Here is a 24515-nt window from a genome sequence, read left to right as displayed (position 1 = left end):
CTATTTCCCTGGATTTTTAGTTCTAATGCCTATAACTCAATTAGACACAGAAACTCAATCCTTAAAAACAGTCAGAAATTTGGGTCTCACCTATGACAAAGTCTTAACATAATAAATATTTAAAAACATGGTATATTCTCTACTTATGAATAGAAATGTATTTTTATAAAGATAATTTCTCAAAGTCTAATGAAGACAGCAAACGTATTTACTACACATATTTCCTGAGGAAAATTATTTTTTTTAATTTTAAGATAACTAAAAGGGTATATGGATAAAATTCTCAGTTTTAAAGCAAATGACTGAGTTTATCAACTCTAAATGACTAACTCAAATACCCTTATACTCTTTGTTTACTCTTTTCTTAAGAGAAAGGAAAGCTCTTCTACTTTTTAGAAGACAAGCCAAGGTTATTATTTTTTGCAAGACAGCTAAATAAGCTGGTAATATATAAGCAAAATACTATTAAAATAAGGATATGTGAATCAAAACTGGAAAAAAAAAATCCTCAAATCCTATACTTAAATTTAAGTTTCAGGTAGTTATCTTACTTCAATAACTTTAAAATGTAAATGTATACTATACACATGTATTCACACACATATCTCACTAGCATGCAAGCATAATCACATCACTTTACACATGGAAATGATTTTTTTATATTTAACTTAAAAACATACATCAAAAATAAAATTAAACGTTATGAATATGAGAATGAAGTTGTTTACACTTATTACATAAATTAAGATATAAAGTGATCTGACCTTATTTGTTTTTGTGAACCAAAGAAGCTAATACTACAGGCAATTGGGAAAATTAAGTGTTGGCCAAATATAACAACTGCATTTATACTGCTCATTAAAAAGAAAAATATAAAAAAATCCACTCACTTGGGCAAAAAAATAAATAAAAGGATAAACAACAACATTCACTACCATGCCAACTTACAGACAAAACAAACTAAGATGGTTTTAAAAATTACCGGTCTTGGTGGTAGCGACTGTCTTTACATACGGGCAGCTGACTATTTGCATCATTGCTACACCTGTAAAATGGATAAGCAAGCATACGTTGGAAAGCTGCCATTGTATGTCGGCTACCACTGGGATTCAGGGAAATAATTTACCACTACAATTTAGAATGCTATTTCCAATGAAAAAGAACAAGAATGGAGTAAAATTTCTTTTTGTTTGACATTTTGTGGGAAGTGCTGCCAAATCCAATGATACTAAATGATAGCATCAATTACCTTTTTATCAAACCAGCTCTGAAGGTACTGAAGGAGTCTCAAGAGTTTAAATTCAACAAAAGAAAGCCCCTTCATTACACATACATAACAAATTCTCATGTGGGACATTTTCCCACAGGGTATCAAACCCATGCTGCTGTTGCTTAGATACCAGTAAAAGGCAGATGCAGCATGACACTGACAAGACACTTTCTCTATGCTGCTGCTGAGTTGAAACTACATGCAGGAGCTGAGGCATGGAGTACAACCATGCAGAAGTAGAAAAGGAATAAGCTATACAATATAGGACAAAGAGGGGTGATGAGGAGAGGAAAATAAGGTATGAGATGGATCCAAATATTCCACTGCAAATAATACTTTAAATAAAAGAAAGGCAAAGATGAAGAGAAAGGTGGCATTTCACTAATGACAAAATATCCATGTTTAGTGCCTGCACTATAGAACCCCATGGGCTTGGAACACTGCGGAAGCAGGCTAAAACAAACATTAAGAAACACACAGCCCCTTTAATATCATTAACTATATGGGCTGATAGCTGCAGAAACTATCATTTAAGCTGACTAAAGAAGTAGTACTTGTATTAAAGAATGAAAATTATGTACAGTTCTTGGAAGAATGAAGTCATCATGATGCATTACAATGGTGATTTTTTAAAAGGGAATGAAGAGAAAAGCTGGAAAACTAAGACTGATTAACTAAGAAAATTAAAAGTGAATTCAAAAAAACTTTTAGAGGAAAGGGCCAAAGTCTGCAGAAAAGTACAGGGACAATAATTTTTACTTTTTTTCAGCTGAAAAAAACTAAGCTTAGTTTGGTACCCCATAAAAATTTTAAAAATCAACTATTTTCCCCACTAAAGGACAGGAAAGAAATTTCTCCTACCTCTGAGATTAAAAGTAAAATTAAACTCCTGGGTTTGTATACAATTTAACTATGTTGACACACATACACAAAAATAGTGTCAATTATTGACAAATACCTTTATTTCTTAATTACTATGTTATATAAAGAATAAACTTTCTATTAACTTTTAAGCTAAAATAAAAACATTGGATCTGAAAGCATGCTGAATAAAGCTGTATGTATAATTTTATTTTCCCTAATGTTGAAAGAAAGCAATGGAAAAATTCATTTGGTTATAGCACATATTAAGTTTAATTAGTATAAATGCTGCCATCTGCAGGAGCACTGAACCTACTGAACTCAGCACAGAAAATTCAATTCTTATGAATATATGAACTTTACTCTCAAAGACTGTTCTGCAAAACTATCTTCCAATAAATAATTTTAACTATACAACTTACATAGAATAAAATCAAAATCTATTCATAAATAGGCTTAATCACCATTATTAAAAACCAATTGGGCTAACACAACTCTTCTCAACATACAGACCATATAGAAAGTTCATGTTTCTTCTCACACTAAAAAGATACACTGGGCCAGGAGTGGCGGCTCATGCCTGTAATCCCAGCACTTTGGGAGGCTGAAGCAGGCAGATCACAAGGTCAGGAGATCGAGACCATCCTGGCCAACATGGAGAAACCCCATCTCTACTAAAAATTACAAAACTTAGCTAGGCATGGTGGTGTGCACCTGTAGTCCCAGCTACTCAGGAGACTGAGGCAAGAGAATCAATTGAACTCAGAAGGCGGAGGTTGCAGTGAGCCACAATCTCACTGCACTCCAGCCTAGCAACAGAGTGAGACTGTCTCAAAAAAAAAAAAAAGACACACTGAAGTTTCTCTCAAGGTGATTACAGATTGTGAATACTTACAAAATAACCACAAATCTAAATTTTTAACTTATTTTTTTAAAGGGAGCATTTGTTCAATTTTCCTACAACTCTGTCTTCAAATTATCCTCTAATAAGAAATTAGAAAATTCCACTCAGCATTTTGGATGATTCCGATGTTACTGACAGTTGAGTTTCTTAAAATTCCAGATAAGATCTTATAGTTTCAAGAGTAGAACTCCTGGCCAGGCGCAGTGGCTCATGCCTGTAATCCCAGCACTCTGGGAGGCCGAGGCGGGAGGATCACGAGGTCAAGAGATCGAGACCATCCTGGCCAACATGGTGAAACCCTGTCTCTACTAAAAAAAAATAGAAAAATTAGCTGGGCATAGTGGCGCATGCTTGTAGTCCCAGCTACTTGGGAGGCTAGGCAGGAGAACTACTTGAACCCGGGAGGTGGAGGTTGCAGTGAGCCGAGATCGCGCCACTGTACTCCAGCCTGGCACCTGGCAACAGAGTGAGACTCTGTCTCAAAAAAAAAAAGAAGAGTAGAACTCCTATAATCCTAGACCCATCTATCTCCAAACTCCACCTCCTACTCTTGTTATTTTACCTAATTCTTCCACTGCTTCCCTTCATCTTGTTTGACTATCCCTTCCTTAATCATCCTCATTAGAGTCAGACAATTCTATTTCAAATAGAAATTAAGCCTCCAAGACAAAGTACACACAAATCCCTCCTGTTCACCTTATTTCTGAGTTGAATTAAAAGAGAAAAACAGAAAGACACAGATCTCATTGTTCACATAACCAAAGATTTGGGAGGAGAAAAACTAGTCTTCTTTGTCCTTGTTTTTTGTTAAACACCTTGTAGGACTCAATTAAAAAGGAAAATGAGAAAAGTGAATAAATATTAATACCAAAGTCTTAACAAACTAATATTTGATACTAATATATCACTTTCTACGGCACTCACTCTCTCCAAAGAAATCTTAGACTATCCAATTCAAGCTCTCTTCCAACTGACCCCCAAAATGTCACTAATGGCTGCTTCTTATTGAATGCCCTCTACTGCTAAACTTCACAGGCATTGCTTCATTTGGTGACTCAAATGGTCACCACCACCTGTCTGAATTTTTTTAATGATGGAGCAAGGATCAGGGGAAAATATGACATCAAAATGAAGCTAGAGCCAGAGGGATTTTATTGTGACAAACGTCCACTTTCTGTGGAAATACATTTTGCTATTGTGTACCTTTCATCCATTAGTCCTAATAGGAACCTCTAAAGAAAAGTAAAAGTTGTTCAAATGACAGCCTTTCAAAATACTTCAACAACATTATCATGTTACCTCTCAATCTTCTCTCTACAAAATTAACAACCCCAACTCCTTCAGATCACTCAGACTCTACGATCTGGTCTTAATACTGTCTTAACCCTAAAGGAGACCAAAATTATAAGAGGTTGTGACAAATACCAAGCTATTCTCCATCTATCACTTAGTTTTCTCAGAAAAATTACATACAGAGAAAAGTATCCAGCTGCTTGTCTTAAATTTAATCTAGAAAACAGATAATCTCAAATAGCAGAGAAAACATTTTTTGTTTTCTTCTTATTTTTAAATGATTTGAATTTCTTAAACATCACCTATTGGGCATTTAATTATCTAACACTACCTCAACAATGTATAATAGGTTTTCCAAATCAAAAAAATACCAGAAATTTTTTATTTCTTTCTTGACAAGGTGTATCTGAGTGTGTCCTTTTCAGAGTGTTCACAAAGAAAATGACAACTCATGCAATAGTGATAATTAAGATGTGTGCTAATCCAAGAAACAGCTGCATCACAACTGTATTCTTACACAGAAACTAGTATAAAAAAGTAGCAGTAAGTGGGTGGAATGTGAACTTGAGAGACAAGAAGGCTAGGTTCTATTCATTTTTGCTACAAACTAGCCCTGTGAACCTGACCTCTCTAAGGTATCAATATTGCAACTGTAACACAAGGAGAATGAACCATGGATCAGGGATTAAATGTGCTTGACAAAAACTAATGTATTCAAATTTGGAAGCCCAGCACTATCACTGTTTAAACCCTAGGGCAAGAATTCCACTCCACAAACTTTTAATTCTTTCTCTAGTTTTAATGATTTCTCTTAAGATAATAAAACACATTAATTCACCAAAACGATTTAAACTTTTAAATGATGCACATTATGCTTTACTTCATAATTGTTACAAAGAAATCTTCTAGTTCCTGTTTTACATGAATTGTTTTATAGTTAAGTCACTCACATTTTCTTTCCATTATTAACATAGTCATAAGAGCTTACTATTTGGATGTGGAGGGCACAGGCTCAAATGTCAACATCATCACTTATTAGCTATGTGATGTTAGGCAAGTTATTTAACCTGTCTGTGTACCTATCTCATAAGATGGTTGGGAAAATTAAAGGAGTTAATGCATGTAAAGTGTTTACAACAGTGCACTGTATATAAATCATCCAACTTGTGTTAGCTATTATGACGTGATTTCTCAACTTCATAGACTCAATCCTTCAAAAATATTGCATTTAGAACATTATTTACATGAAAAGATGATCATTTTTAACTCAGAGGCCATCATCCAAAATAAGTGTAGCTTTAAATGTGGCTCTAATTTTAGGACATGTAAACAACAACAAAAAAAGGACATTTACCAAAACTTAAGAGAAAATATTGCAGTTAGCCATGAATCTTTCAAAAACGTTTCAAACAGGCGAGATTCAAGGCAAATTTCAAACGCAACAGACACATGAGAACAAACTAACTGACAATATGAAAACATAGCTGGAAAGACCATTATAATCTGTTGGTTTACCTGGAAGTGGAATTGGCATGCCAGGAAGGGGAACACGAAACGGAGGTACCATTACTGGTGGAAAAGCAGGTATTGCTGTTGTTGGCTGAGGTACTGAATGAGGAACAGCAGGAGGTAATGTCTGAGGGTGCGGCTGGGGAACAGTTTGCACAGGTGTGGCTGTAGGAGCAGGAGTTGAAACACTAACTGTAGGCGTGGCAACTGAAACAGCAGAACTTGGGGTCTGATCTTGTGTTGTGGGTGCTGATAAAAGATAAAACAAAAACATGTATCACTCCTTCATAAATCATTTTACTATATTAATTCATCATTCATGCATTCAGTAATTTAAGTATTTAAGGGACCATTCTATGCACTGCAAGAAATTTGTCAAAAAGTCTTATCTTCAAGAAGTTTGAAAATAGTTAAATGAAACATAAAAAATAAATACGAAGTAAAATGGGATAAACATATGTTTTAGGGGTATAAATCAAGATCCAAAGAACATTTGTAACCATGAGATGGTATAGAAAATTTTACATTGGGATGCTGAGCCTTGAAAGATTAAGATTTCAACAAGGAAAACAGCAGGAGGGGGATAGAAGAAAAAACTAAGCTAGCGAAGCTAGTGAGAAAAGTATGAATAAAGGCAAGGAGTAAAGAACAAAATGAATTGTTTAGAAAATTGAAGACAAGCAGTTAATGAGTGAAACACTAGGCCTACCAACAAAACCAGGGGGTTGTGTGGCTGGAAAGGTAGGCCAGAAGCAAAAATTGGAAAGCCTTGAACAAAAGGCTAAGGAATATACACTTAACTGGGTAGGAAAAGGGCAAACCTTATGTAAATATAGAGAAAATGATCTAGAATACAAGCATAAATACATTAACACTAGTTACCCTCTGTGTATGCCTATTTCACATTTTACTATTAATATACAGTTTGAATTTTTTATAAGAATGCATTCACATTTGTGTGACTTCATGAAGGTAAAAGGGGTATACGGCAAACTCAAGGTTCCTGTATGGAAGAGTAATAAACAGTGTTCGTTTGAGGAATTAACCTCATAGATGCATAAAGGAAGAACAGAGAGAAAAAGATAAGCAATTAACTAATGACTTACTGGATATGAATGAATGGAATCAAAAACAACTCAGGTTTCTCTCATTATTTTTTGAAAATGAAATTTTTTTAAACTGAGGTTTCCATTGTGAGAGACCAGGAAAATGTGAAATTCAGGATCATTTGGGTTCTGCTAACATATTATTTTTAAATATCAAAAATAAAACATTCCATCCCCAAATAAAATCCTTATTTCATACTTTTTAAAAAGTTTCAATTCTCACATATTACAAAACAATTTTGTTACTTATTCATAACCCACCTAGTTCCAAAATAAAATTCATTTTGGTATTTCATTGGTAACAAATACTTCATCTTGTTTTGATGTAAAGAAAAAAATGTCTACCTGTATTGGACTAAGAATGAATTTGTCAAATGAAATAAAATGAAAACAGTGCTTTCCCAATCTTTATGCCAATTTTATTCTAAACAAAAGTACGCTGTTTAATAAAAACCACCCAATAATCCAACTGACAACAAAATCTCTCAGTATCTTTTTCTAGCTTCTAATAATGAAAAACTCACTTAGGCTGGGAAGATGTGAGCAATTTCATACTAGTTAATGACGGACTCACCTTGGCTAAATAGACAGCAGGGCCAAACAAGTATCTTCAGGGGCCCAGGAATGAATTGTTGGTCTAGCATAGACCTAGCCTTAGGGTACAGTATCATATTAATATAATTTTATAACAGTGTGAAAAATACAAAGTACATGCAACATTTGCCCAGTCCCATACATATACCATTTAGCATTTGTAATCTACTATAATGGCTGAAAATATATCTAGTTATTGTTCCCAACTTCCCTGAGAAGTAGGATGTCTTCATTTTTCACAAAGTTGCACAATATGAGTTTATGCTCAACTGGGATTAAAAGAAATTCTTAATATTTAGTCCCATTTACCCCACAGATCTATACTGCAGTTCAGAAAATTAAAATTTAATTATAATAATATTCAGATAATTGCTAAAATTATGACCCAAAGTACTATAGTCAAGAAAATAAATAAGGGCATCAGATTTCAAGTGGAAAAGAACACCAATGGGGATGAAAAAAAATATTTACTCAACTCATTCCTCTTACTTTTCAGCACAGCATTTTCTGAATTTGGTTAGTAGCCATGAGTCATGAGAGGAAAAGGACAAAAGCAATAAAGTAATTAAATGGGAAACTGGGAGAATGGTATCTAAGACTTTAATGGGTAAACTCCTACTAACTTCATTTGCTAAAATAACTAGTGAAGCACTAGGCCTCAAACTATACTAACCCGGGCTCAGATCCTAACTAAAAAAGACAACGCAAACTTGTCTATATATAATAGAAGGAGAAATATTAAGACTGCAGTATGACAACACTTAATGATACTTGAAGTAATATAAAAACAGACACTGGAATACATAGACAACATCAAAATTGATGTTTAAAAGAAGTAAAAAGGATATGATTTTGCTATTTTATAGTTCTGGGAATAAAGGCCTCCCAAATACTTAAGAATGGAGCAAAACTGACAAACAGGACATAAGACAGCTATGAGCTTACTGACACACCACTCTGAAAACAGAAATGGACTATACATAGGATGGTTAAATTATCTAGCTAATTACCTTTCTTAAAACAGAATGAACCACTACTATTTCTCCTTTCTAAGAATGCAGGAAAGAAAATCCAATTAAGCAACACAGAGCCTCCACAAGCTACATTGCTTTTATAAATACCCTTTTCCCATTGCTGCCACAGATCCCCCATAAAAACTGGTAGTCTCCTGCCTTGCCATAGATGTTTGGGAAGCGCTAAGCCTATAAAAAGGTAAAGACGCTTAACAAGCTAGCTAGTACAACTGCCAAATTTTTATATCAAAATTCACTTTAGCTACAAAAGAAAAGAGACTTGTTAAACACTATTTACATTTTCCTGTTCAGTACATTTCCCACTCCAAAATATCTAAAAACCATTAAAAGGATCATTAAAGACTATCCCCATATATGTACCTTACTCTACTTCTTCAGTTGTTTTTTTACCAATAAAATATATTCAAATTTGAAGCCCACGTGAATTAAGTTCTCTCTTATACGATTTCTTACACACTAATAATTCCCAAGTCCCTGAAGTAACCACAAAAAAAAGACATTTTTTCTTTATTCTTATCTGTTATCCTGGTAGTAATGCAACATAAATTATAATCATACTGTTAAGATAGCGATATCTTCAGACCAGTGCCATAACAAATAATCAAATCAAAAAAATCATTATTTAAGTACTTTTGGGCTTAGTCTCAACGTGCAGAGTAAAAGGAGCAACATTCATATATTAACACAAAAAAAGAAAAGAAAAAAACATACAGCAATACTGTCATATTAATGACAATCTTTTAAGCAAATTAATAGTTGTGGCCCTCTCTTCAACCCTGAAATCTATTAATCAAGTCTCCTTTTCAGAAAAGTTCTCCTCTTTGGGCCTCTATGAGTTCATACCTGGAAATTATCCTGCCTTTCTGACTGCTCCCTTCTATGGCAGCTCAACAATTCACCTACCCACATCCCATTCTAGAAACTACCCCAGCTCTAAAAGAGATTACTGAGAAGTTCCTAATAAACCCCCGATTTCATCACCACCCAAAAACCCAACACCAAAAAAAAAAACCTTCCAAAATACTGCATTTATACAGGCCCCTAGTGGGTCTCACCTATTTGCCTAGTTCTTAAGACCCTTCAAAATAAAATCCTCTTACCTCAGAAGTTTCGTAAAAACTCCATAAACTACATTTATCATTTTTCCTGACCTTTATTCATGTTGCTTTTCCTGTCTGAAAATCCTTTCCTTACCTGTCAACCTACTTAAACCCCACTCCGTTTCCTTCATGATCAATACACATGTAGTCCACCCACTCATTTCTCCACTTCTCAAATTCTTACATCTTTTTCACTGTATAGTTTTGCACACCATTTTCTAATTGCTTCACATGTGTTATTCTTGCCTCCTCGATTAGGAACACTGGAAACTCTGTAAGGTAGGGACCAAGATTTACACTTACTTTGCAAACCCACAATGCCTGGCATTATTGTTGGCCAAGCAGAATAGCTAACCGCACTTTCTCAATTTAGCTTCATGAACTACAACTGGGCAAATAATTTCTCCTATTAATATAAATTCCTGTTTTTCTCTAACCCAAAAGTTTTCGTGTCAAAAATGTATTTTAAGTAATTCTGGTATTAAAGGATAATACCAGAAACACTGGGATCAATATGAAATGCAGTCCCCTACTTGTTCATGTCTCTAGTCCCTATATAAAAACACATGCAGGGTGGTACTCACTTGATACTGTCTGCGCAACTGAAGTAACAGTTGTTGTGGTAGAAGTGGTAGAGGAAGGGGTGGATGATGATGTTGAAGTGGATATTGCAGGTGCTGGGCTACTGGTCGTAGGGGTGGAAGCTCCAACTGCTTGTGCTTGCACTTGCGCCTGGACCTGGGCCTGGGCCTGTGCTTGTGCCTGAGCCTGAGCCTGAGCCTGAGCCTGGGCTTGGGCCTGGGCCTGGGCCTGGGCCTGGGCTTGGGCCTGGGCTTGAGCCTGGGCCTGGGCCTGAGCCTGAGCCTGAGCCTGGGCCTGAGCTTGTGCCTGGGCCTGGGCCTGAGCCTGTGCCTGGGCTTGAGCCTGAACCTGTGCCTGGGCTGCAAGCATAGGTGTCAGTTCTGATTGCTGAATAACCTTAACTCCATCTGGCTTGGTCCATGCAGATTCACGTGTCCGAGCATTATAATAATAAACCTGCAGATGAAGCAAAAATCAATGGTATCATAAAATCTGCCAATTATTATTAAAAGCAATAATGAAACCATATTCTCTCTTAAAAGCTATTAAAAATAACTTAGGGCCAGGAGTGTTGGCTCATGCCTGTAATCCTAGCACTTTGGGTGGAAGAGGCAGGTGGATCACTTGAGGTCAGGAGTGTGACACCAGTCTGGCCAACATGGTGAAACCCCATCTCTACTAAAAATACAAAAAAATTAGCTGGGTGGGGTGGCAGGTACCTGTAATCCCAGCTATTTGGGAGGCTGAGGCAAAAGTATCACTTGAACCTTGGCAGTGGAGGTTGCAGTGAGCAGAGATCACGCCACTGCACTCCAGTTTGTACGACAGAGGGAGACTCCATCTCAAAAATAAAAAATAGTCAGGTGCAGTCGTTCACACCTGTAATCCCAGCACTTTGGGAAGGTGAAGTAAGCAGATCACCTGAGGTCAAGAGTTCGAGACCAACCTGGCCAACATGGTGAAACCCTGTCTCAACTAAAAAATACAAAAATTAGCAGGGCGTGATGGCGGGCACCTGTAATCCCAGCTACTTGGAAAGCTGAGGCAGAAGAATCGTTTGAACCCAAGAGGCAGAGGTTGCAGTGAGCCGAGATCATACCACTGCACTCCAGCCTGGACGACAGCACGAGACTCTGTCTCAAAAAAAATAATAATTAAATTTTAAAAAATTAAAATAACTTAGGGCTGGGCATGGTGGCTCATGCCTGTAATCCCAGCACTCTGGAAGGCCGAGGTGGGTGAAACCCCATCTCTACTAAAAATACAAAAATTAGCCGGGCATAATGGCAGGTGCCTGTATTCCCAGCTACTTGGGAGGCTGAGACAGGAGAATCACTTGAACCCAGGCGGCAGATTGCACTACGGCACACTAGCCTGGGCAACAGAGTGAAACTTCCTCTCAAAAAAACAACAACAACAACAACAACAAATAAGTAATTCCACCCCATAGACCAATCTTCTATAATGAGCACACTGTATTTTTAACACATACAAAAGAAAACCAATGTTATATTTTATGCAGAAATTTAACATAACAGACCTGAGACAGCTATCTGTAGAAAGCCCTGCTGGCTCTTATCTGGAGTCTCAGAACTTGGATTTCCGGAGGGTTGTTGCCATTCCCTTGCTGATAAGAATGGCTCAGTGTGCCTAAACCAGTTATGCAAACAATGCAGTTTATGCTGAACACCTGCTTTCCTTCCAGGAGCCTGGAATTTGGTATGTGCTAGGCAGATGGTACCAATGTGACCAGAAGCTTGCAGAATCATAGGTAAATGTGTGTTAGCAGTCCAGGCAATCCTGTATATGCTGCACAAAAGTTTAATCCGGTCAGCTTCTCCTGGAGTCTTACCCCATTCCCTGCTTACCCAAGGCTCATTCTTCATTGAAAATAATATCACTGATCTCAATCTGCCAGAACGCTTCAACTTTTACTCTTGTCAACAAGATGACAACTTAAATATATTTTATAATTTACCTTCCCATCTGGAGTTTTGTTTTCAACCCATATCTCCTCCGTAGGAGGTAGTGCTGGAGTACCAGGAGCAGTCACAGGAGGCATTCCTGGTGGAAACATCATACCCGGAGGAGGAGGCATGGAACTCATGGGTGGAGGCATGAAAGGTGGTCTCTGTTAATTCACAAGAACAGTAATGGTCACGTTAATTACTCTTCCTCCAAAACATTACTGAATTCTACTCAAAAGTAAAACACTGTAATAGAAACTAGTTTTATAGTCTGTTCAAATACATTCACCTGTAGTAGAAGCAAAACACCTGCAACAAAAATTACTAAATAAACTAGAAAGAAACACATCAAACTCCTAACAGTGGTCAACTCTGGGTTATAACACTATCAGTGAATTTTGCTTTCTCCTTTCTACATAATCTGCTTTTCACACACAGGATGCTGGATTACTTTTTTTAAAAAATTGATTTTTAGATCCTGTTTTAATACCAGGCACATCAATGTCACCACAGCTTCTTGAAGAATCCTTCAAGCAAAAGTTTTCAATGTGCATAAAAATGAGTTTCAAAATTAAAAATTTGACATTATGACATTATAAAAACATTTTGAGCAGGGATTTAAAAGATTTCCTATATGATCTATATGTAACATTAAAATTCAATTATCTAAAGCACCTTAATCTGGATAATGGAACTGAAACTATGCTAGTAATGTGAAGCTGTACTTTATTTTCCTAAAAATTTCTTTCCCATACTCTAATATGTGTTGGATTCAGTTGAGTATCTTTCAAGCATCAGCACACTAGATCCATGTTATATAAAATATCTATTCTAAATATGTTTCACGAGCCCTCAGCTGGAAATCACTTGGATTTAATACAAAGCCACACAATTATCCAAGACCAAGAAAAGCATGACAACATAAGAGAGTATTTCGCACAACATTTGATATATTTCAAATGAAAGGGTTACATTAGTCCATTACATTTTATAATATTCCACAAGTATGTTTAACTCTTAAAGGCACAAATCAGAACAAATTCACACATTACAGGTTATACCAGAATGAATAAGTTAAAAAGCTATTTCTTATTCTTACCTTGAATCAAGTATAAATCCATTTAACAGTGTGTTTAAAGGAGAGGCTATTCGTTATTAGGAAGGCCATAAAATTATTGAGCGAAGTATTAAAACCTGTCGTTCCATAACCACAACCCTATCTAAACTGAGTTAACATCACTAAAATAGCACATCATTGCCTTTTTCTATTTTTAGTATAATTCTTTCTTTATTGTCTAAACTAATGGAAGGCAGACGATACCACTATATTTATTTGGTTTCAGAATTACATAAGCTAAACTAAGAAAACATAAGACACATACTCAAATAAAAAGAATACAATCCCAAAATGAGATATCTGACAGTTGATACCTACATGACCTCACTTCAGACAAAAAGTCTAGATATACTGGAGAGGGATATATGCTCCAGATTAAAATATCACAAGTATTTTTATTTAAAGAAGTCCCATAATAAATATTTCTCAAAAATCATAAGATAATCCTATTTCCGACCCCCCCACCCCCCCACCCCCCCCCACCCCCGCTGCAGAGGAGAAAAAAAAATCAACTATGTGCTTAGAAAATGTGTTTGCTGTCACTTTCCAGATTCTATCCTAGGCATCATTTCTGGGGAGAAGAATTACTCAGGAATATATATACATATATTTTTAGACTTGCTGGCAACATACACATTGAAAATACATTTTCTCCACTCAAAAATATCTTAAGATTTCAAACTTCATTTCCCATAAAGAAGATGCATTACCAAAGCCAATTCAGAGAGGTAGGTAAAAACTATTGAATCCTGGTTTTATATACACACTTCTCTATCACTGTCTAAAGTCTTATTCTGAATTTTCAAAGTAATTACTGCTACCACTGCTTTAGAAGCAACATATCAATATATGGATCTTCTCTTTAGTTCCCCATTTTCCTATAAACTGAAACTATATAAGAATATATAAGCTTTTAAGTCAAAACCCATATATAATATTGATAATGATGCCAACGAAGAAATGGCAACCTCTACATTCTTTACCTGGAGGTGTGGAGGGCCCATAGGTGGAGGTATCCCTCCTGGAGGAGGCATTGGCGGCATATTAGGATCAAAAGGAGGACGTCCAAAGGGGGGCCGTGGTGGTGGAGGAGGGCCTCGCATCATACCAAAAGGTGGAGGAGGCCGCATCAGAGGTGGTGGGCCTCGCATCACTGCATTTGGTGGGGGAGCTGGACCTCGGAATCTCAAGGCCTGCTGTTGGGCCATCCTGTATGGGAAAGCAATAAATAAATTTTTCTTTCTTAAAATTACAGACGTGTTGCTACTGATTTCTAATTACATCAAATTTAAAAGGTTCTTAAGTCTAAGTGGAATTTGGAAAGTCATCATTTTGCAACCATCACAATAAAAACTACATCAACGGGCCGGGTGTGGTGGCTCATGCCGGTAATCCCAGCACTTTGGGAGGCCGAGGTGAGTGATGACTTGAGGTCAGGAGTTTGAGACCAGCCTGGCCAACATAGTGAAATCCCATCTCTACTAAAAATACTAAAATTAGCCAGGCATGGAGGCACACACCTTAATTCCAGCTACTCCAGAGGCTGAGGCAGGAAAATCACTGGAACCCGGGAGACGGAGGTTGCAGTGAGCCAAGATTGTGCCTCTGCACTCCAGCCTGGGCAACAGAGCAAGACTCCATCTCAAAAAAAAAAAAAAAATACACCAATGGATGACCTAGTCTGGATGAATGATCAATGGATGCTGAATCTCGTCACAAATTTAGACAAGAAGGTTATCTGGATGAGGTCTTAAAGTATCTACCTACAGCATGTTTAAAGTTGCAAGTGAGGATGAAAAAGAAACAAACACTACGTAACACAGAAATTGGGCAATACCTTGACCAGGTGATCAAAACTAATTATCATCTACGAAGGACAGATAGATAATGTGTGACTGAGAGGGACACAACACCACCTACTCTAGTTAAGAATGTATAACCTCAATCTAATAATGAGGAAAATATCAGACACACACAGAATAAGGAAGAAATGTTCTTTCTAGTAAAAGGAGGATGTGTATTCTTCAGAAATGTCAATGTTATCCATAAAAGACAAAGAAATGCTGTGGAAATGCTCCAGATTAAAGAAGGTTAAAGAGACATAACACAGTTTTTTTTTGTTTGTTTGTTTGTTTTTTGGTAGATACAGGGTTTCGCCACATTGGCAAGGCTGATCTCAAACTCCTGACCTCAGGCAATCCGCACACCTCAGCCTCCCAAAGTGCTGGGATTACATGTGTGAGCCACTGTGCTAGGCCTATAATAACACAATTTTAACTCTATATTGGATTCTGTACTAACAGGAGGAAATCCCTTGCAGGACATTACTGGATCAACTAATGACACTGGAATATGCACAACAGATTAAAGTATTATATCATTACAAATCTTTGAAGTTGATAATTGGGCTGTAGTTAAGCAAAATAGTATCTCTATTCTTAGAAAATACACACTGAAGTATTGAGGGATAAAAAGCCATAGGTCTATGTATCTTACCCTCACAGTTCAGAATAACAAAGAGGATGTGAGTATGCACACAAATGGTAAAGCAGAAGAGGTAAAATATTAACATAGCTTTATTTTTGCCACATTCTGTTCTGTAAGTTTGAGCTTACTTCCAAATACAAAGTTTTTAAAGAGAGAGGGGATACCTTAGGCAATCACTAGTAGTCTCTATCTAAAGGGAAAGCCTTTTCCTGTAGGGCACACTGCCCCACCACCCCTCATTCTCATCACCCTAGTGTACTTTCTCTACAGCATTTAAGCAAATAAGTAATATCACACAAGATAGTATTATCTATCTCTTTGCCCAAGTGCTTTTGAAAGAGAATTATTAACTCTTAAAAGTACTTACCATGAGCCAGGCGGTGCTCTAAGCTCCTTTCAAATATTAACTCTCTTAATCATTCAAACAACCCTCATAGATGGATATTATTATTAATCTCAGTTTACAGATAAAGAACTAAAGCAAAGAAGTCACTTGCACAAGGCCACACAACTGGTTCAGTATTAAAGCCAGGATTCAGGCTGCCCACGGTGGCTCACGCCTATAATCCCAGCACTCTAGTGGCCAAGGCAGGTAGATCATTTGAAGTCAGAAGTTCGAGATCAACTTGGCCAACATGGTGGAAGCCCATCTCTAGAAAAATACAAAAAAATTAGCCGGCCATGGTAGTACACACCTGTAATCTCAGGTACTTGGGAGGCTGAGGTGGGAGAATTGCTTGAGCCCAAGAGGTGGAGGTTGCAGTGAGACAAGATCGCATCACTGCACTCCAGCCTGGGCAACAGAGCAAGACTCTGTCTCAAAAATAAATAAATAAACAAAATAAATCAAACACAGGCAAATGCTCCTTCAGAGTAGGAATTCTGTTCATTCTTGTATCCCTAGCACATAGATCTGTGCACAGTAGGGCTCAATATTAATATTACTGTTTGTTGCATAAACCAATGAATACCTAGGTGATATTGTACCCAAACTACCAAGTAGGATATGTAGGATCTTAAATAAATTATTTTTACAATTTCACTCATTTACTGAGTACTTATCATGGTACTCCCAGCAGCTACTATACATCTACATTATACATAAAATCTGCATTTCTGTCCTCAAGAGAGGAATTAACAATCATATTCTTCATATATTTGAAGATAATCATTCTTATAGTCTCTCCTTACCGGGCCGTTTTAACTTTCTGACATTATTTAACCCTCTGCTTATAGATTACCCTTTGAACCTTCTCTAAATTTACATAGTTCAATTCTGACACACACCAAAAAAAATCCTAATAAAGAACCAATTTAGGCCAGGAGCAGTGGCTTATACGTGTAATCTCAGCATTTTGGGAGGCAGAGGCAGGTGGATCACTTGAAGCCAGGAGTTCGAGACCAGCCTGGCCAACACGGCAAAACCCTGTCTCTATTAAAAATACAAAAATTAGCCAAGCATGGTGGTGCACACCTGTAGCTCCAGCTACTTGAGAGGTTGAGGCATGAGAATCACTTGAACCCTGGGAGGCAGAGGTTGCAGTGAGCCAAGACTGCACCACTGCACTCCAGCATGGGCAACAGAGCAGACTCTTAAAAAAATTTTTAAATTCAAAAAAAAAAAAAAAAAAAAAGAACGAATCTGGACTTGTTTACAGTCCTGGTGTAATCCTTGTTACACATCTATGCGCTAGGGATACAAGTGTAATCCTTGTTATGCCAGGATTGTAAACAAGTCCAGAACTACTAAACCAAGTACACTTAATTAAATTTGCAAATGATTCTACAATCCTAAGGTTAGAAAATATGAGTCAAAAAGGAATATGCGCTGGCACAGTGGCTCACGCCTGTAATCCTAGTACTTTGGGAGGCCAAGGTGGGCGGATCACCTGAGGTCAGGAGTTCAAGACCAGCCTGGCCAAATGGTGAAACCCCATCTCTACTAAATATACAGAAATTAGCTAGGCATGGTGGCTCATGTCTGTAATCCCAGCTACTTGGGAGGCTAACGCAGGAGAACAGAAGAAACCTGGGAGGTGGAGGCTGCAGTGAGCCGAGATCCCGCCACTGCATTTCAGCCTGGGCAATAGAGCAAAAGGCTGTTTCAAAAAAAAAAAAAGAGGAATATGGATTGTATCAAAATAATCAGAAGGTCTTTTTCAAATTATATGCAACCCCAAAAGACAGAGGCCACTGTTACTGAAGGAATGTCCAACCTTTTGGGGCAAAAAAAAAGGGTTAACCACCAATGAAAGACACTCTTGTTTCAGGCTTGAGTTAATAATGTACCCTACTCTTAGCTTTTCTTTCCACCTGCCTCTCCTTTTTTCAAAAAATCTACAGTATTCATTTTTGTACAATTTCATACTTCCTGGTTACAGCATAAAGTTAAGCACTTAACATCCAGAACCATAAAAAAGCCCTATTAGGACTCTGCCTTTTGTTGTCAGGCTAGTTACATAATTTCTGAGTCTGAGTTTCCTCAGATGTGAATGAGTAAGGAACAGAAATAAAAGGTATCTGATAGCTCTGTTCAATGAGATAATCCTGGTGAAACATTTAGGGTGGCACCCGGTACACAGTAAACTACTTCAACTATCATTACTTTCATTCCCCCACAAAAACTAGCAGTGTTTATCTGTAAAAGCCATTTCACTATTAATTGTGATGTTTTTCAAAAGTCAGATACTAAAATGGTGACAAAATTCACGTAATTTCTTTCTTGAATAGCCTGTAAGTTGCCATTTTCTTAATTATGCGCAGAACATGGGCTGAGCTCTTTATATCATACTGCTTCATCACAACAACCTCACCAGAACCTGTAGTGAAGATTAAATGAGCCAATAAAGCACCTGGAATAGTGCTTAGCACGTAAGTGTTATCTAAGTTATTAGCTATTATTACTGTTTCTGTAACATTAGTACCGTAATAGTACTGGTAAGTGTTAAACAGTATTTTAGTAATAATGTTAGCTATTATTACTATAATTATTATTATCGGGTCCTATATTACCTGGTCCTGTATTACCTTTCCACAAACTCTAGTCTTTTCCTTTAAATACAAATACAAAGTTTATTACTTTGAAGCCTCTGCTCCTGTTCTCATTGCCTGGCATGTTCTTCCCCAGATTTTCACATAACTAGCTCCCTCTCATTATTCAGCCTCAAGTTCAAATGTCACTTCAAACTGCTCTCCCACTTCTAGCCTCTCCAGGCCCTCTCAGGCTCATTATCCCCAATTTGAGTTTTCAATTATGATAAATGCTATGAAGAAATCTCTCATTTACTTCTGTATTATCTTTAGTCACTAGTACACGGTTCCCTTTAGTATACTGTTGCAACACATTAAAACACATTATTGTTTTAATAATGACAGTAAAGTTCCTATATACCAGCATGGTTATAGAGACATTATCTGTATTAACTCTTAATCCTCACTACAGCTCAATAAGGTAAGTTTGTAACCATTTTTACAGAGGAAATGGTACCACAGAAAAATAATTCTCTTAAGGCAGCTAGTCAGTGATAACACCAGAATATTCTTATTCTCATTTTATAGATAAGGAAATTTAGATTGCAAAAGTATCTAAGTATTAATAAGTAAACAAAGGCCCTAGGTAAAGGATCTATACAAAAGATTCTGGAAGTTACTTTAATGGCATTTGGAATGTCTATAAATTTTCCATCTATTGTGATTTGCATTCCTACTACTTACAACCTTTCTGAAAAACAAAAGCCTAATTGCATGAATAGAAAGAACAAAAATATTTCACAAGATCATCAAAATGCAAACAATGTATTTTTCTATAATAGAAGTACTCTTTCCAGATATGCAATCTCTTTAATGGTAAAGACAACACTATAATTGGAGGGGCAAGAAATTTAAAAAAATGCTACTGATATATGGGGGGAAATCATATAAACTGTGAGTGAGGAGACATGGGATTTAGTCTAGACCCTGCCAACTACCCAGTGACCTTGTATAAGTCACTTCACACTTACAGGCATATTTAATCATTTGATGGGGCTGATTTCGTTTACAATTTAGATGGCTCTTACTTAAGCTGGAAGCACCTTCAGGACAAAGGTCTTTTTCTGGTCTGGTTCTGGGTGCTACTGCCAGCACCTAGGTCAGTAACTGTCACACAGAGCAGCACACAATAAATGTCAGCCCAGTAAGTGAAGTATCTCTAAATCTCCTGTCTTCGTTTATTTGCAACATAACTACTGAATATCTCATTTGCCAGGCAGTTATGAGAGACACACCATGAAGTACATTCAGGATACAAATATAAGACAAAGATTAAGCCCCAACTTCTGCCATCAAGGAGGCCACATAAACACCTAATTTCATGAGAAATGCTAAAATAAAGATCTGTACAGTATGCTCTGCAAGCAACTTCCAATCCAAGAGTCTATGGTATAAAATATTGGCTACAGGGCAAATTCATTTGCAAACTGAAGCCCTATTCAAATCAGTTTTACGACAGTGTCTAGACTATTAATAAACTTTAAACAGCTTTATTAATAAGGCTTTTTTTGTAAAGCTTTAGAAAGATACTTTTTTAAATGCGAAATAATATTTCCTAATAAATTCATCTGAAATTGGCTAAGTAAACTCCCTTTAAGACCGAAATCAAGAATAAACTTGGCATCACTAATATTGAAAGATCCTGACAATTCAGCTTGATCACTCATTAATACTGTATACATATGGAGTTTAAAGGATTTCAGATTAGTCTCTGAAATAAGACATTTCATTCCTGCCAAAGTAGGGATTTGTACGTGCGACCATTCAGAATCTGAAAGGCATTTTCTTCTTCTAAAACCTTGAATAACAATACCATTTCCTTACCCAATTTCATCTTAAGCTCTAAACAGTATGAACAGTCTTCATAATCTATACTGCTCTTTTTCATTTTCAAATGTTGACAATAGCACAATTCAGAATGTGAGCTGAACATCTGAAATGCCATTTCTTCCATCCAGAATAAAAAAAGTACCAAATACACATAAAACGTTAACTCCTCTTTTCCACAAAAACCACTGACCGACAGATTTCCCCAGGTCACTCTTATTTTACCAAATTTTAATTACAAATTTATAAGCATTGAGGTTCCAGGGGAAAAAAGGTCACTGCACTGTTCAGGGAAATGGCATGAGTAGCAGACGAATAGAATGCCGATCGAGATTGCAGGCTCTGAAACCTAACTGCCTGAGTTCCAGCCACTTCCTGGAGCCACAAATCCACCTATGCAATCTTACTCTACTGACTTAACCTCCACGAGGCTCAGTTATCTCACCTGTAAGATGGGCGAGTAACAACTGAAGACCCCTCTGGTCTGTGGCCCGCAAAATGGAAATAGCTACTACTCCAAAGGGTGTTTGTGAGGATTAAATGAGACAAACCTAAGTAAAGGGTTTACTGGCACACAGTAAGTGCCTACCAAGCGGTTGCTACTGTTGCTGTTACTCACAACTACAGAATAAGGGATAAAGGGATGAAAAAAGGAAGAAAAGCCACCTCAAGTTTAAAAAGACAAGCGATGTAGGAGATGAAATGAAAGGGCAAATGTAGGGAGCCCAAACAGCAGCGGAGGGCGTGAAGAAGGCTTAGCCAAAAGGGCGAGGGGTCCCAGGAAAGTAACTGCGGAGTGCAGAGAAGTCGATAAGGAAAACCAGGCCCGCAGCGGAGCGCCGCCGGGGGATGGACTCAGGTCTGCCAAGACAGAGGCGACACGCGGCTGAGGCGGGGCCCAAAGGCGGGAGTACCGGGCCCGGCCGGCAGGCTGCAGGCCGCGAGGGGCAGCGGAGCCCCGAAAAAGCACTAGGGAGCATCCCGAGAACGCCCAGGAGGCCGTGGCCCAGCCCCGGCCCGGCTCTCATTCAAGCCACCTTCCCCTTCCCCCTTCTTAAACCCCATGCGGTCCCGGCCCAGGGCCGCCGCGGCTCCGCTGCCCACCGTCCGCCCCGCATCTCCACACAGCAGGCCTAGCCTCTGGGACTCTCGTGACCTGAGATGTGAGGGTAGGCAGCGACCCTTACCTGAGCTCCCCCGGGTTGAATCGCTCACCGTCGCCCCCGTCCCCACCACGCTCCGCCATTACAGAGGGCCGCGTTCATCCACCCGCCGACCCGGCGTCCCCTATTGGCTAGAAAAATCGTCAATCCCCAACGAGCGAGGCGGCGATAACAGGGACCTGGGATATGATTGGTCAATCTTCCCATCAATCTTCGAAATGAGGGCGGTATCTTTTTTGCTACTGGGCAAGGGGCCCGCCGACTTTGAAAGCGGTATGAAGACAGCTAGTTGATTGGTGGCTTGGGGGCTTTATGGGAAATGAGATTTTAGTAGTGAGGAACGGCCGGCGCCCTCTCGCGGTAAGCAGAGCTAGGTCCTCCCACGTTCATCTCAGCCTGCGGTAGCCACGTGTCTGTCAGCTTCCAGGACAGCCAATTGTGGAGCCATATTGGCCAGTAGTAGCTCAGTCAGAGAGCATTTCCACTGGACAAGCCAATCAAAATCGACCTGGGCCGCACCTAAACCAATCGCACAGTTGCTGTGGAAAGCCGCTATATCCTAGCTATACAGTAGCTGTATCCTAGCTATACAGAAGTCTTAAGTCAGCACTGAGCTCTATATCCATGTTATTAAATAATATATTATTCATTACAAGAATATTTCCCAAATTATACTAAATAGTTGCAAGCGAATAGGTGTTCTAAGTTGCTGCATTAAGAAAGGTAAATTGGTCCAGGGGTGGTGGCTCATGCCTGTAATCCCAGCATTTTGGGAGGCTAAGGTGGGTGGATCACAAGGTCAGAAGTTCAAGACCAGCCTGGCCAAGATGATGAAACGCCTTTTCTACTAAAAATTCAAAAATTAGCCGGGCGTGGTGGCGGACGCCTGTAATCCCAGCTACTTGGGAAGCTGAGGCAGGGAATTGCTTGAAGTCAGGAGGTGGAGGTTGTAGTGAGCCGAGAGAGATCGAGCCACTGCACTCCAGCCTGGGAGACAGAGCGATACTACAGAAAAAAAGAAAGAAAGAAAGATAAGTTGGAGAAGGCAAGCCTCTTTGCGATTTACAGCTTTAGCATCTCTCCCTCAATCTCAAAATGTACTTGTCTGAAATTAGCACACCTGGAATACCAAACAATTCTGAATATTTATTTCGTTTTTCTAATTAATAAAAAAAAAAGTGTAGGCTTTGGGGTTTCAAATGCACGATGAAGATAAGCCCTTCTCTTAAAGTCCTCAAAATATTAAAATAATATTAATAGATAAATTTTACTTGGACCTAACCATGTAGCAAATGCTGATCTAAGTACTTCCCATATGTGAGCTCTTTCACGATTCAAAAATCAGTAACAGGTGGGTAACATAGTCACTGTTTATAGATGAGCTTAAGGTACAGAGAAGTTAAATAACTTGCCCAAGGTCACACAGCTACTAAATTGCAGAGGCTGGTCTTAACTGCAGGCAGCGTAGTAGCAAAGCACCACTCTTAAATACTATGAGCCTAAATAATTGGATCCACATAAAATCGTGTGCCCAAGTGTTCACAGCAGCATTGTTCATAATGGCCAAAAAGTATTGTAATAACCCAATGACCATCAGCTGACGAATGGTTAAAAAATATAGTATAACTGTACAATGAAATATTATCCAGACATAAAAAGCCAGATACAAAAAGATCACCTGTTGTATGATTCCATTTACATGAAATGTGATGAAATTACATTGCATTTCAGGCAAATCCATACAGACAGAAAGTAGAACAGTGGTTTCAAGGAGGCAGAGGGGAGTGAGGAATTGGAAGTGACTGCTAATGGATATGGAATTTCTTCTTGGATGATAAAAATGTTCCGGAATTAGTGCTGATGGTTGTGCAACTTTGTGAATATACTAAAACCCATTGAATTGTATGCTATTTATTTATTTATTTACTTATTTTGAGAAGGAGTCTCACTCTGTTGCCCAGGCTGGAGTGCAGTGACATGATATCAGCTTACTGCAACCTCCGCCTCCTAGGCTCAAGCGAGCCTCACACTTCAGCCGCCCAAGTAGGTGCGACCACAGGCCTGCGCCACCACATCCAGCTAATTTGTTCTATTTTTGGTAGAGATGGGGTTTTGCCATGTTGGCCAGGCTGGTCTCGAACCTCTGAGCTCAAGTGATCTGCCCACGTTGGCTTCCTAAAGTGCTGGGATTACAGGCGTGAGCCACTGCACACAGCCAAATTGTATACTTTAAAAGATGAATTGTATTGTATGTGAATTATATTTTAATTTAAAAACACCATTCTATACTGCACTCCAGTTAAATATTCAAAATCAATTAAATATGATAAATTGCGATAAAGGCTTCACACAGTTCTGAGCATAAGTAATTGGGTAAGGAAAGCATGGTGAAAATTTTGTTAAAGATATTACATTTGAGGCTGGGTGCGGTGCCTCAGGCCTGTGATCCCGGCACTTTGGGAGGCCAAGTGGGGAGGACTGCTTGAGTTCAGGAGTTTGAAACCAGCCTCAGCAAAATGGTGACACCCCATCTCTACAAAAAATTAAAAATATTAACCAGGCGTTGTAGTGCATGACTGTGGTCCCAGCTACTTGGGAGGCAGAGGTGGGAGGACCGCTTGTACCCGGCAGGGTGAGGCTACTGTGAACCGTAATTGCACCACTGCACTCG

General features: G+C 38.3%; 1 protein-coding gene across 10 annotated transcripts in view; it reads right to left on the bottom strand.

Moving 5' to 3' along the window:
- TCERG1 (transcription elongation regulator 1) overlaps positions 1-21950 on the bottom strand; it is a 62382-nt gene extending 40432 nt beyond the window's left edge. For 6 of the 10 annotated variants that reach the window (XR_001108277.3, XR_010338780.1, XM_012457903.3 and 3 more), the window contains exons 1-6: positions 21869-21950; positions 14321-14546; positions 12232-12384; positions 10256-10709; positions 5844-6086; positions 983-1045 (exon numbers count right to left, since the gene is read on the bottom strand). Coding sequence is in view for 6 of the 10 variants with exons in the window: in XM_012457903.3 (XP_012313326.2) it covers positions 983-1045; positions 5844-6086; positions 10256-10709; positions 12232-12384; positions 14321-14546; positions 21869-21927 (1198 nt within the window). In the remaining 4 variants the exon portion in view is untranslated. The remainder of the gene's footprint in view (positions 1-982; positions 1046-5843; positions 6087-10255; positions 10710-12231; positions 12385-14320; positions 14547-21868) is intronic. The other 4 variants (XR_010338781.1, XR_010338782.1, XM_012458069.3 and 1 more) reach the window with 1 other exon arrangement.
- Positions 21951-24515: the final 2565 nt, after the last annotated feature.

This window comes from Aotus nancymaae, unplaced genomic scaffold (genome assembly GCF_030222135.1).
Source record: "Aotus nancymaae isolate 86718 unplaced genomic scaffold, 86718_ANA_hifiasm-v0.15.2.pri h1tg000064l_1, whole genome shotgun sequence".
In the NCBI taxonomy this organism is placed as follows: domain Eukaryota; kingdom Metazoa; phylum Chordata; class Mammalia; order Primates; family Aotidae; genus Aotus; species Aotus nancymaae.
This window is presented reverse-complemented; position numbering and strand designations above follow the sequence as displayed.